Raw genomic sequence first — 16070 nt, forward strand, 5'->3', positions numbered from 1 at the left:
TAGAAAGAACCTGAATAAGTGGTGGAAAAACATCAACTATTGAAATTATGCAGGTCCTAAAGGTTCATTATATGAAAACCTTTAGGACCTGCATAATTAGTGCCTCCGGAAGAGTTACTCAGGATAGCATTGTCAAAACTTCCTCGAAGACATTATTGTTCCAAAATTTGTTAAAAATTCAGATGGAGCGCCGCCCTAGCGGCCGTGTTTCGTACTACGTTCACGCAACCACAGTAAAGTCTAGATATTAAGCATCAACTTTGCTGTAGACGCTCTACTTCTCGAACGCGAACGTTATCAATTTATTCCACGCCTTGGGTCCTGTAAAAATTTAAATGACTTTTGGTGTAGGACTTGTCTAACTATGATAATGATTGCACAGTATTGTTGAGCCCTTGTCAAGCCTTTCCTTACTAAAATTTTCATACATGTACTAAGAGCAGTAGAAAACATAAGAAAATAAATATTATCTTGACGTCTTCGAATATCCCAAGTGTGTCATATTAATTCTTACCCTTACTTCTAATTCCAGTATTCAAAAAGAAACAACATAGTGGGACACCATTCTCCATCAGCCGTACTGAACACTTCGTTGTTCGATAGTAGCCAACACAGATTATTAGATTTAACAATAGATAGTAATAGTGTAGAACCGTATGCCGATGACGTAACTAACTGTGATCAAAACGATTATGCTATCCAACCAGCAACTGAAACCGTTTATACGTGTAACGAAGATTCCCCAGATGAACTCCGGTTGCAGCAGAAAACCGCGCAAAATCACCTCGACTCTGTAGAAAGCACTCTGGAAGAGGACGACAACAACAATGAACAGCAGTCAAACAGCGCGATAAACGACCACCACAGTGAATGTGTACAACTTCGTCGTCAGCAATTACTCGACCCAAGGCATTTGACATATTGCTGCACTGAAAGTAGTACTGCCAGCGCAATTGAATGCACTCTCGATAGCAGTCACGAGAACGGTGATTTTGATGACGGTAATCAAGTTGGTGATACGGACAATACATCGTCGTTGCTGGATGATAGCAACCTCAGTTCCAAACCACTGCACCAGCAGCACACATCTAATTGGAGCTTCAGGCGTCCAATAGTCGGACCGAACGGTTAGTTACACCGGCATCGTCATTTCATCATGTAATCACCATCATTGTAAGCAAGTAAGATGACTTATATACTTCACTTTATCATGCATTTCGGCTTATTAAAAAAAATTATTTTATTTCTAATATAATAAGTTGCAGTAATGGTTGATTGAGAAACAGAACATTGAATCACATGTTAGAGGCTTATTCCAGTTTATACTGCAGTTTAAATAATTCAAACTAAGATATTCGGCGTTTAATGTTGACGATCCAATAATACTTGTTCTATCAAAATGCTCATTTCGAATGATCGAAAGTAAAAAAAAACACAGTGTTTGGATTTAATAATTTGCAAAAAAAAATTAATCGGTGTAATCGCTATGTTTAAGAACAATTTTCAACATTGATGTTCGAAATTACCTGCTTTCTATCCAGTCATCTGTCACGATCACAATGAAAACCAACGTACCTAAATGCAATAGAGGTTAAATTGTAAGTTAAAATTGTTCTCGAGAATAAAATATTAGTTGCTACGAAAAAAGTAAATTAATGAAATACGTTATAACCGTACACGACGTGCTATGGGAAATGAATCTAAAATGTGTATGTTGGAAACTGTTGGCATAGCACCTTACTATATATGGATTAAATCAAGATGACAGTTTAAAGAGAGTAAAGTAATCGGAAATTCATAAAAATAAGCATAAGATGTATAACAATCTGGTACCTGAGACAAACAGTAGAATATAAGATAAATCATCAAACAATAGCACTGTAAGACAGCAGTTTAGCGAGAACTGAAACTATGGAAACACAACAATACTGGCAAATACTACCTATACTACCTAATGACTGGTTTATTGGCAAATTTTTACTGTTTGTATAGTTTCCAACACTAAATTAAGTTCTCAAAATTCGAAAGGATCGCTAAATCACATTTTTGTAGAAAAGCTTCAACTTCTAAACTATTTTGAGCAACAGGAGAACGATGCGCATTTTGTAAACGAATATTAAGAACAGCTAATTGAAACATTAAAACTAATTTAATATACATAACAACTTAACACAGATAGTATGAGTATCGGAATTAAATTTCGAATAGCTATCTAACGCTTAAAACAGAAATTGTGATTTAAACTGTTATGCAAACCAATTGAATTGTAGTTACGCAGATACGAAAGAAGAGATACGTGTGTCATGCTGAGGTCATTAGATTTAATCATTACTTTTCCTTAATCGGTGGAACGGATAAGTCCATCTCTCAAGCTCGCAACTAATGTGTACTCGAATATTGGCAATTGAAAACATGATTTGGCAACTGCAATGGAACAGGGGATCGAAACAGATAGATCAACGGCAAAGAAACGTATTTAACGTGCCTTGCTTGTACAAATCGACACAAGAAAATATAAACAGTAAAACTATATTATTATAACGAAAAAATGCCACTTAAACGCCACATAGGCGTTGCTCTCAAAGATCCACTTTAATTCAATTTTGTTATTTGGTTCATCATTTGTTTCGTTGACTAGGTTTGTAATTTTATTTTCCACAACTTTTGCAAGAACGAATTAACAATAGGACGGGTAAATCAACCTCAATTTATCACAACTTTTCGAATCCTTTAAAAATTGTCGGAGCTATGATTGGAGTTATCGCGAGACGTTTTAGTGCCATTCATAGTTTCGCGTAGAAATGACAACAAAATGAAAATTAGGTAGTAGGGTGGTATTACATTTTCAAACACACGTGCAATATTAATAATAAGGACAAAGGTAAATAATATACCCTATTTACCGAATCTCGGTTCGAAGACTTGACGGAAAACTTTAGATAAGATATACCTGAGAACAATGGATATAGTCCAATAGCTTATTTCCATCTGATTTGATACATTAAAAAGACATACCTAAAGTTGAAATTTTTTTTGCATGGATGAATCATTGAACACGTTCTATTCATTATCATTATTATATTGCCAATTTGAAACAGGAAAAAATTTGAACAGGAAAAGGTTGCTATAACAGAACAAAAAATGCAATCGCGCTGTTCCAACTGTTTCGCAGGTTCACCATAAATGCAATTGAAACGGGGTAGTTATATGATGAAACCAACAAAACAAAAAAACTGTCTGTGTTTGATATATTACTGGCTTACAGAAAAATATTGTTTATAACACTAGTATACAGTTATTTTCTGACAATGGTTTGAGTAACAAGTTCCTTAAAAATATAGAAAAACCATTTTTGCCAAAGTGCGCGAAAATACAAAACAATCTAGCTTGAAATTTATCACAATGATTCTACATGATATGAGCTGCCTGATATAAAAAATAGGAAGACAGAACTGTCTTCGTAAAACCACATACTAATAAATATAACACTCAAAAAACATTTACACCCGTTTTAAGGTTATTTAAAATGCATTTTTAGTTGGAACTGGGCTTATGCAATGATGGCGCTACTGATATATGCGCAGGTAAATGGGGAATAAAGCACTAGTGGAAAATTATTCCAGAACATAAGGAATAAGCCATTTGCAAATGAGTGCCTGTGATCATGTATAAAAGGTGGAGCTAATATTCTGGCAAAATCGGCGAATCGATATTTTTGGAGGAATTTTCCCATAGTTGTGGTAATACCTCCTTCGCTCGTAAGAATTGTTAATAAGGTTCACTTCCAAAAAAGTCGGCAAGGATAAACCTCCGGTGTATAAATTAGTCAAGCTGTGTGATATGGTCTCGAACTTTATGGCCCATACTCATTTTCAGATTCTATGACGCACCTCTTGTGCATTACAATGTCCCAGACGTTATGACGTAGCCCGTTTCGAGACCTTACGACCTGTGACGTTATAACGTAGTGCCCATTACAACGCAGCAGCACTTTGGACGTTGTGTCTTAAGAATGATTTCAGATCTTTTTTTTGCTGTTATTTTTGGCTAAGACCAAGATTGGTTATCTCGCCGATTTCAGATCTTTTGACGCATTATCGTTTTCGGATGTTATGGCGCACTGTTTGAACCACTTGGACTACATACGGGAAACGTGTTATTTAAGCCAATATATTCTGATTCCTGATAGCGTAATATTTCTTGTCAAGTGCATGTCAAATGCGGTGGTAACTCTGTTGAATACTCTCCAAAGCCAGCAATAGCGCTATGGCGACCTTAAGGCTAGTTTACAGTTCGGGAAATGGGTCACGGGATTTCGCACGTAATTTGCGTCGGGATTTGATCAGGGAAAATTTCCCGCCGAGATCTCTCCAAACTGTTAAACCAAAAACTCTGCTGCTCTTTAAAAATACAAACAGTATCAAACTTGCAGCGAATTGCAAACCTTATAACAATACTATTTTCCCCGTCGGCAACAATTTGTGTTGAATTGTTCCCGGCCGGATTTCTGTGTGGAGAGTTTTAAAATCCCGTTATGTTTCCCGCGGTTGGGTTTACACTTCAGGAAAACTGTCATTTTTGTGTAGACTCATTTCCTGTCACGGGATTTGAAATCCCGAGCTTCCATACACAGGGACCCAAATCCCGTGACACGTTTTCCGAACTGTAAACTAGCCTTTAGTTGGTTCTCCTAAAAGGCATACGCAGGAGGGAGTTATTACGTAGATCTAGAATGCGGATCCAGATCCAAGCGTTCGAGAATTGTTGTAGAGCAATCCGCTCTGAAATTTGAAATTGATGATGATGAAGATGGTCCCACCTCATACCCCTACGAAGGTGTGAGCTGAACAATTTATCTAATAGATAATTGATATTTTGACACATGACTAAACCAGTGAACAAAACAAATATGGAGTGGTTAACAGTTCAGACATAGATTTTCCTTCAAAAGACCGCAACCAAATAGGCTTCAAATATTTCGCAAACAACCAGAGTCCATCAAGCACATTTCCATCCCGGGAAGATGTTTGATGGAATCGAGAATTGAACCCAATATCCTCAATTTTCGACAATAACAAGCAAGACTCCTCCCGCCTGACCAATATATCGCTACTACCACATACACAAATAGAAAGAATCGAGTATGGTGGCAGTGTAGAGCCCAGCCGATTTATATCATCAACGTCAGACCTCAGACTAATCTACCACTAACCCAAGGCAATCAAGAGAAACTCCCAACTGGGAATATCCTAGATTGATCGGGAATTGAACCCGAAGTCTTGTCATATCAGAAAGAATCACTCTGGCGAACAGTAAGTCCGAGACGAATAGGGCTCGAGAGTAGTCGCTCCGGGTGCTGAAAGTATCGATTCAGGGTACTAGATACCTTCAGCATAGAGTTCGTTGCAAGAATTGCAGCATTATTCACGAAAATTCGGTTGATGAATTACCCCAAAAAAGGAGTTCGACTCGCGACAGCAGCGGCCTGTTGTGTAAGTCAATTGTTGCAGTAGCGGAGAATGGATACAGTTAATCCTTTTTTTGTTTTTTTTCTGGAATCAAATTTTTGATAGCAAAGCTAAAGTGTGTACAACTGCGTACTATGTTGCCTATTTCTATATTTCTAAAAACCACTGTTTCTGTAAATGATTTCGACGATTACACAAAATATTCATGAAATACTACGAAAATTCTTTTAAAGGTTTTTTTTCCTGTCGGTAACATGCATGTGGTTTGCTAAATTAGCAATGCAATTTGTACTGTAATAGCTGTGGATAATATTCAAATCTATAAACATCATGTTCTGTCAATAATATTAATAGTTTTGAAGAAAGTCACGTCGGCTATTTACGGTATAACAGTTTTGTTTGGTTAGCTTTTTTAGTTCACGAAAAAACCTTTGAATTTAAAAAAAAAATTAAATACTTTATTTAAATACTTTTTTCCTATACATAATGAAAATGTTGGAGAGTGCTAATGATGGGGATCGAGAGAACCGAATGTTACAGGGATGAAAAATATCTGTAACATTCGGTTGTATGATATAAACGAAATTTAAAATTTTATGTGAAACTTTTATTGATAATCGAAATATTAGAAAGCTATTTGGCCTAACAAAATAATCAAAAATTAAATTTAAAGAAAAAACTTAATAAGAATTGTTACAAATTTAATAACAAGTAGATGACTTTTGAATTTTTATTACATTAAAGGATTTTGCGATAAAATATTGAGATAAAAAATACTCGATCTTCGAATTAACAGTATGAATGAGGAAAAGCAGCAGTTTCCCGTGATTTTTTTAAATTCTGCCGTATATATTAACAGAATTTACATACATAAAAACAACTGCATTACTAAGTTGGCAAACCACATGTACATTACAGAGAGAAAAACAAAACCATTTTAATATATTTACCCTAAGTTCTTATGAGTTTATTGAGTAACTCATTGAAATCACTTAAACGGCAAAAGCTAGAATTTTTAGAACATAGCATCCTAAGCAGTTTTAAACTAAAAAAGCCTGTCAAATGAGATAAATGCACTTTCTCCTTAATAACCGTTGTCAAATGTCTGTTATTTCAAACCCAGTTTGCCATATGGGGTACACCACTTTTAGTCCAATGCTGTTCGTGTGAAAAAGGAAAATTCCTAGTTTGATAATATAGCTTATGAAACTCGGTACAGATGTTATTTAGACCAAAACAATTGATTTGGTCCATAACTAGAAAATTTTGGCCCCTTAAAACCCAAAAAAAAACACTTAAAAACTGCTTGATTCAAATTAAAAGTTTGTATGTTTAATTTCCGAAAATCTGTGGACGATCTCAATTGGATCTCGACGGCCATCGAGAACGTACCTCAATCTAAACCAGAATTACCTCTTATATCACAATTTCAATGATCTGCATTCTTATATCTCAATTTCAGTGATCTGTATCTCTGGAATCAGATGCTTGATTTTTAAAATCCATTTTTTTACTTGGACTTCGAGTTGCCGAATAAAAACAGCAGGGACAGATTAAGGAAACCCCGAAAATGTTATTTTTGGAAGTAATTAACATTCACGAGTTAACCATATCGTGAAGATCCGTGAGCAGGTTCCCGGTAGCCACCGATGTCCAGCTCTTTCTGGTGAACTAAGGAAACTAAAAACAATTGTGCCAATTTTCTTAACTTTATCACAAAGTGCAGTGGCGGATCCAGGGGGAGTGTCCTGGGGTTCTGGACCCCTCCCGAAAATTTTCAACTTTTGAGAAATTTTAAATTAGTTTGAATTTTATATTAGTTTCAACTCTAAATATTTTCAAGCCAAATTTGACCATTATTATTATTATTAAATGAGGTTTTTACATATTGTACAATTTTAAAATCGAAATTTCCAACATCTCCTAATTTTTTTTCTGGATCCGCCGATCTCTAGGATAATAAACTTCGTATCAAAATCCTTATCATTTTTAAGCGTGAGATAGATGTTCTGAATAATTATAATCCATCCTAACAAAGCGCTGTACTGCCTATGATCGCAAATCAGTCTCATAAAGGTAGGAAATCCCATTAAAAATTGAAAAAATATATGATCATGGGCAGTATACTGATTTCGAAGTATTTTTTTATCCAATGCATCTATCTAGCTCCTACCTATCATTACCCACTATTTACTTTGACATGCATACGGTGATGAGCCTATTTTCACCGTACTAAGCAAGGTGCCTCACTAATTCGGTAATTTCTTGCCTTACAATCAATGGAATGCGTAAATTGACATCAACCGCTTTGCTTCGTTGTTAAGAACCAATATAATAAAACAAATACGTCGAGAACAGACGTATTTGTTTTATTATATTGAGAAATTCTCGTGTTTGAGCACAATGAAAATTCGAATCGAGTGCCCCTATTGTTGCGCTACCATTTGACGCAATGCGTTGAACAAAGATGACAGACACTGCTCTATCCAACGGCTTCAAATGGGTGGGGTGATAGTAGAAACATGGCGCAAATAGGCTCATCACCCAATATCCAAATACCGATCGCTTGATTTACAGTTACAATAAAAAAATGGAACAGTCCATTGAAGAACCCCACACAAGAGTGAAACACAGGCTTGATTACAGATTAAATCATCTATTGAAATAATGAACATTTCAATTTGTTGTCATTTCTCTAAATTCCATGTCAATAAACTAAGCAGAAGTTGTTTTTAAATGATAGTGTTGATGACACTGAGCTTCTATCAAAACAATTTACTAAAACTTAAGAAATGTGTTCACATTTTTACTTGAATTAAAATGTGTTGTCAACAGAAATGAAAATTATTTGCATTTCGTCAGTTAATGTGCAAAAACACCGAGCCAAACTCATAGAGTCACATAATCGATGAGAATAGAATTTGGCAAAAGAAACATTTTAGGATGAACAATCTTCACAAAAAACTCTTTGACACACATCAGAAAATCTGAATATCGAGTACACGGTTTAATTAAAAAATAATAAAATTTGACTATTTAAACGACAATCGATCGCATGCACATGCGCATAAAGCAAAATTACTGATGATTCGATTTAACATGCTAGGGTGGGTGCTCCTATAGTTGAGGTGTACCAATAGTTGCAGTAGTGGGTTATACGCCTAACTAAGGTACCAACCATCAACAAATATGTTTTTATCGATTCATCGCACTAAAATTATGCGACAATAAAACTGTTAAAATAAATTTGCTCAAATAACTATGGAAAAAAATGATTTTCTTAGAATTTTTAGCTCCCTTGCACCTATAGTTTATATAGTGTACCTATAGTTGCAAGTCCCATAAGAAAGCAATGGGATTTGCAACAATAGGAACCGAAATTAGCGATTGCACCACTATTGGTACATGTGTTCCTATAGTGGTACAAGCGGTTTTGAATACATAAATTGGCTATTAAACCATCTTTATATTTTTCCTATGAAGTAGGGACTGAAAGCTTTCGTTTAATGTATTAACATTGCCCATAGGTCTATTCATCGATTTTTTGTCAAAAGTTTTCCTTAAGTATGCGACTATTGGTACATCCACCCTAGCAGTGAAAATTGATCATGGGATTATGACTAGTGTTGTAATGTCGAATCTGATGGGAGTCGATAAAATATTCAACTCAAAAAGAATTATCTATCGTTCTGGATTCAATCCCATCACCTCAGGCTGATGTTCCTTTAATCATCATCAGCGTATACGACAATAATGTCTAAAAGCTACATACACTTCCCAAAACTAGAATATACTAGATTATTCCTCTTGAAATTGTTCATCCTACAAAGTTGTTCTTGAAGAATGCTATTCATTCCGGCTTAACATTTCGATAGTGAACTAACCGCTTCTGAAAAATTTTAAACCGGCGGATTTATCAGGTCCTGAAAATCGTATGTTTCAAACAAGACGCGATTATACGAGATTGATAATTCTTATAATTTCTATTATCCGAGAAATCCGCCCAACGTTTTATTTGATTTAAGAAACCAATTCGATTGGGCCCCAATTTAATCACAAACGAAAATTGATCGCTTATATAATTATTTTTCATGCTCCGAAGTGCATTTCTACAAATGAAAATGGCATTATTCAACGAACAAATTAAATAGAATCTGTCTAAGAAAAGCACGGACATTATTTTGCATTTTCTGACAAGCGAAATTTATTGTAATCGAAGTGTATGTATCTACAATAATTAGTTTCATCAGCATGAATGTAGATAACAATTACTATCATATATGTTTAGGTATCCCTAACTATAAATTAATTCTATAGTTGAACAAAGTTACCATTAACAATGCACTCCATTTTATGTTTTACTCGGTATTTATTTTCATATATAGGTTTTCTATGATATCAATCAACTCAATCATTCTGCACAATTTCAATCCTCTGTTCTGTAAAGCTCACTAAGACATATCACCAAAACACAATCATCCACAGTTACTGATACTCGCAGCAAAACACCTCCCATTATTTTCCAATCCATCCGATATATAATATATTCACCCATCCCCACCGCACAAATACACAAGAAAACCAAATAGAATCATTAGATGGAAGTATCATCATTACTCGCCACACTCGAATACATCTATAGCCAAAGCATTTCTCAGATATTGTTTTTAGATGTATAATAGCAAACAGATACATTCACACACTCAGAGTAGTGTCCGGTAACAAGACAGGAAATAATTCATAATTCGCACCACACAACAAGGCTTTTCGTGAACGTTTTTCACATTCCATAATTCCGTAAAATGAGTTACAACTGACAGTCGGTAATTTTATCCATTGTTTCCTTACAAGAAATCGAATAGTATTTATTATTATCAGTTCTTTTAACTGTGTTACTTTCAGTTTAAGCGAACCCATTAATTATGAAAGAATTATTTAACGAAACAGAAGAACATTTTATTTATTTCACCCCTCCCGAACAGATACACCCATACAGATGCACCCGAATCAAAATATAGCAAAGTTGATTAATTGAGGAACAAATTATTTTGATTCAACTATACTTAATCAATCATACATATTCATTTCCTAAGAACAATTATTGAACACAGAGCAAGTAAAGAGATCGAACAAACCGTACAGGATAATAAAGATTGCGAAGCATTATGTTTGAAAACTATTATTTTATACTTAATCTGTTAGTTTTCACAAGTTAACAAGGCTAACGAAATAACCGTAATTGTTTTATTTTTATATTATCATCTTGTTTTCAAGCAAGGCAAGCGCGAACGAATGATTGCATTTTTGGATGAATTGTTATCTACCTCATAACAGCAAGATCATTTTATGACTTTGTTTTTAAATTCTAGTAAGAAAATACATAATAAACGAAGTAATTTTATTAATTAATTTTAGTTATTCGTGTATAAAATATACAGTATACAATAAATTAAATATAAATACAGAATATTGAAAATAATTTAGACATATTTTTGTATCCGAACATTTCTTGCCGTTGCAGCTTTTGCCAATTCGTATAGATACGAGCAAATTATCTTAACTAAACTACATAAATCATTTCTATTTAGCTACCACCCATAGATATAGAAAAGCGTAACGCAAATGCACCTTTCCCTTTTATCTAAACTCTAATTCCATGGCTGGTTAAGGTTCAAGTTACCTCTTTTGAGCATGTGTTAGTTTTGAACGTTGGGTAGTATGGGTAGGGAAAATTGTGTTCAGCTTTGCCACCGGATTATCCATTTAAACCTTTTCAAAATTCTAAAAGAAGAATATCAGCCGATTTATTAGATCATAACGATTCAAATCACGCAAAATAGCTGCTGGAAAAACTGTCGGTTTCGCTAAATGGTGCTTTTGAAAAAGTGGCTGTGATTTTTTGTCACACTACCACACCGTGCTGGGGTACGTAACACAACAGCGCAATAAAAAAAAACCACAGCCACTTTTTCAACAGCACCATTCAGCTAAGCCGATGGTTTTTCCAGCAGGTATTTTGAATGAATTGAATCGTGATGATCTAATAAATCGACTGATATTCTTCTTTTTGAGTTTTGAAAAGGTTTAAATGGATAATCTGGTGGCAAAGCTGAGCACAATTTTTCTTACGCACACTACCAAGCCTTGAGGTAACTTGAGCCTTAAGTTAAACATAATGTCTATTATGGAAATGCCTGTTACGTTCTTATCACACTTGTCATCGTACCATAATAGCGCCTAACATAGCTATGTTTGTAATATGAAAATAACTCCCATTTGGCTATAGCCGTTTACGTCAGTTTGCCAGCATCGAATTTAGCTGAAACAAGATTTGTTGTTGATGAATTTGTGCTCCCGCGATTTTTTACATGGATTCAAACATTCTTTCAACTAAAACTCCGAAGCTGCAACCAGAGGATCTAACTCGTTATTTAGAAAACATTACAATTGTGGATGAAGTTAATCCGTACTGTATGCGATTCGACGACGAGACGCTGCCACTAATAGAGGATTACGATATGTTATTTGCTTATTTAATTCGGAAATTATCATTCAGAAGCGGAGCTCCTCATCAAAATGTTAAATCATTGGATTCCTAAAAGACTTTCCAATCCGGCTTCGTTAAGGAAGTGAATATATAAGCATAATCAGGTATCAGCATAATCAGGTATTCGTCGTTTCCGGAAAGGTTGGTAAAATAAAATTTACAATTCTCGACAAACATATGATTACGGCCTAAAAGCCAACAGTCAAAATCCACTTTGAATGGAAATTCCAGACAAACCGTTACTAGTCGAACACAGTTCACAACAGTTTATGAAAGAGAAAACTTTTCTCTTTCGTTTATTATCAACATCTGTGATTGGCGTGTAACGGTTTGTCCGGAATTTCCATTCAAAGTGGATTTTAACAGTTGGCTTTTAGGCCGTAATCATATGTTTGTCGAGAATTCTAGTGATTACCCTCTAAGAACGGTTGGTTTCAAAATCGTCCAATGAAGGACGTTCGTTGGACCAATTTGGACAACGTCCAAATAACCGTTCAACGAACGTCCATCATTGGACCCGTGTTGAACGATTTTGAAACAATTTTTTGGACGTCTCAGTGGGTATACATAGGGTGATGAGCCTATTTTCACCATACTAAGCAAGGTGCCTCACTAATTCGGTAATTTCTTGCCTTACAATCAATGGAATGCGTAAAAATTGACATCAACCGCTTTGCTTCGTTGTTAAGAACCAATATAATAACACAAATGCGTTGAAAACAGTGAAATTCTCGTGTTTGAGCGCAACGAAAACATGAATCGAGTGCCCCTATTGTTGCGTTACCATTTGACTCAATGCGTTGAACAAAGATGGCAGACACTGCTCTAACCAACGGCTTCAAATGGGTAGGGTGATAATAGAAACATGGCGCAAATAGGCTCATCACCCTATAAAGTTTACTTGAAAAGACAATTTGCAAGTTCCATATAAGGATTCCTTAAGTAATTGAGTCTCCATTTGATTAGGGTGACCATACGTCCTGGTTTCGCAGGACATGTCCTGGTTTTGCATCGACTGTCCTGGTGTCCTGATAAGTCGAGGAAAATGCCTGATTTGTCCTGGTTTTTCTCCTGTAAACCTAATATATTTCTATTTATTCAGTCTTCGCTTTTCACTATGATCCAGATCGCAGTTACGACTGACCGCAACTATAACTGCAACGTATACTCCATCGGAATGCGACAAACAATACTTAATACAGTCGAATCTCCCAATTCTCGACAAACATATGATTACGGCCTAAAAGTCAAAATCCACTTTGAATGGAAATTCCAGACAAACCGTTACTAGTCGAACACAGTTCACAACAGTTTATGAAAGAGAAAACTTTTCTCTTTCATTTACTACCAACATCTGTGATTGGCGTGTAACGGTTTGTCTGGAATTTCCATTCAAAGTGGATTTTGACAATTGGCTTTTAGGCCGTAATCATATGTTTGTCGAGAATTGTACCTTCCGATGGTTTTTTTTTAAATCTCCCAAGAGTGCCTCGTCAATATCGATGAAACAATGGCTACCAGCGCTTCTTCTCGGCTTAAATCACCTTTCAATCCGGACCCGAAGAATTTCCTTTGGTACCTCTAAAAAGACACATCGTCGTTTTGTTGCTTTTGCTTCTACTTGAGTCCTCTTGGTTTTTTTTCTCTCGAGCTGTGGATCATGGAATTACTACGGTGTCGATACCAGTACCTAATCAGTCGCTCTGCTTGTTAACAGTGCAGTGAATTAAACGAACGTTTCTACCTAAAGTCTGCTGTCTTTATGAACCGTGCCAGTACTATAAACAAACAAAGCAATCGAATAATAAAATTCATCCCAAGACAGTGTGAACAATAAAGCACCGTTACTTTCATCGGTGCGATATCGATCGTTCATTTCAAGGTGTTTGAAACTCAACAGCAAAATTCAACAGCAAATTTGGAAATGCAGTTTAGACTAACGGAAGTCGTCGTCATACAAGCCCACCACACTCGTTACTGATAACGTTTAAAACTTGGCCATAACGGAAAGTTACGCTCTGGAAGACAACATGCAATACGTCGTTGAGCATGATAATGTTAGGAGCAAGATACCCGTTTATATTGACTATGATAAGATTGATATGCGTCTGCACGATCTAAACCTGGGTACTGTTAATAAATTTATTACAACCATCATGTCGGAATACGTAAGATGGAATCCTTTAAGGTTGAAACCTGGAGAAAATTTTTCTAAGTATTTCCAACGGTGTTTGTTTCATGAGAATGCAAGTGACGGAACCCATTCCTTCAAATCTGAACATTCAATTCAAAGCAAAACGCGTGTCAAATCACGCTGTGTACGCATGAAGGACAGACCCCTGCGTGACCTACGTTGTTACGCAAGAAGACACACTACGAGAAACCATGCACACAAATTGCAAGCATCACGCAGCCCTTTATCAGCATCAACTAAATCACAAACCACCGGAGTTGCAGCTCAGGCACCAACGAATACTGGAACAAGTGAACCTACGCACAGCGTGTCCGATCATTGTGATGCGCCTGCTACTTCCCAATCAACTGATAGTACCACCGATAATAAAGTAAATAACAAAGAACACGGATACGCGATCGTGACCCGTAGGCCCCACAAACAATTCAAACCACTGTAATAGTGAAAGCCCATACCGTCGCTGTTGTGCTATCTTAAGACAAACGCCATTTTGGGGTAAACTGAGTTAGTTATGCCACATTACTTATTTGAAAAATCTCTACAAAGTGGCGTTTTCAGAATTTTGAAATTCTACTTGGTTACTTAGATATAGCGAGAAACATTATGAGAAATTGTGAGTTTTTTGCTTAAAATCGCTGTATCTAGGGATTTGCTCAATTTATATTGAAGTTTTAGACGTTTTTATGTGTGAAAATGTCTAAGGAACACAATGGCATAACATTTTCAAAAGAAAATTACACGAGTTGTGAGAAAAACACAGTTTTAGTTTTAAACTGGAAATAAAGCATATTTGGCAACACTGTAATCAAAAATAATATTTTTTTTTCTAGATTCCCTGACTCATTTCCTTCAAAATGTATTTCACCGATTGTTTATAGACCATATGAACGCAAAGATATGAATAAAAGTCAAAAATTTATGATTTTTTTCTATGGAAAATTTTCCATGCACTATTATGACACGTCATACAAATTTTGTCATCAATACACGCCTATGACACGTGTGAGTGCGACTTTTGTTTACATTCATAGTAAAAACTCGCAACATAGTCAACCGATCTTCGTAATATTTGAGAGATTAATGCATCAATTGTCTATGGATTGTTTATACCATTTATAAGTTTCAAGATATTCAATATCAAACTTTAAAAATCGTTTTTCTCGAAATGTGCTAAATGGCGCTTGTCGTAAGATAGCACAACAGCGACGATACAACATTAACAGCGAGGATAGCATGAACGAAAGTGATATACCGAGAGCAGATTAAGTGATTCACAAGCAACAGGAGGCAATGAAATAAATAGATATTCAACAACAAATAAGATCTTTACGCAAAGTAACAAATCGCGTACACAAGATTCGATGGAGACCCTAATAAACATCTTATGGTCCAAGAGCTTAACGACCTGTTCAGGGTATCATCGTGTATCATCGTGTTCAGGGCTTAAAGTTCGTGTATATTTTTTTATTAGGGTGTACAATAAAATTCGATATATTTATTTTTATTTACACATTGATAATATTAAAAGATCCACGGCTCAGGTAATGCATTGAGGCGTATCAAATAAATGAAATAGCTAATGGACTATTAACATGCCTTCACGCTTGGACGCTGAACAGCGACTAACCGCCGAGTCTAGCATCCTACATAACAAGGAGTATGGAATGTCGCGCTCAAACCAGTGCTGCGAAATTTCAAAATCAGTTACTTATTTCTGCTTGTATTTGCCGAAACCAAAATTCAGATTCGCCGCCTCCCTCATTTATTAACTTTCTAACTGACTGAAACTTCATGTAGAATGGATTGCTTGACTGCAGAGGAAATATAAATTCCTTCAGCAACCAAAGCATTTATTTGGTTT

General features: G+C 35.7%; 1 protein-coding gene across 1 annotated transcript in view; it reads left to right on the top strand.

The window, feature by feature from the left end:
* Positions 1–10926, top strand: part of LOC131677824 (protogenin) — a 99625-nt gene extending 88699 nt beyond the window's left edge. Inside the window, exon 9 of the mRNA XM_058957885.1 lies at positions 533–10926. Coding sequence (XP_058813868.1) covers positions 533–1132 — 600 coding nt within the window. The 3' untranslated portion in view covers positions 1133–10926. The remainder of the gene's footprint in view (positions 1–532) is intronic.
* Positions 10927–16070: the final 5144 nt, after the last annotated feature.

The sequence above is a fragment of the Topomyia yanbarensis genome, chromosome 1, assembly GCF_030247195.1.
Source record: "Topomyia yanbarensis strain Yona2022 chromosome 1, ASM3024719v1, whole genome shotgun sequence".
NCBI classification, from domain to species: domain Eukaryota; kingdom Metazoa; phylum Arthropoda; class Insecta; order Diptera; family Culicidae; genus Topomyia; species Topomyia yanbarensis.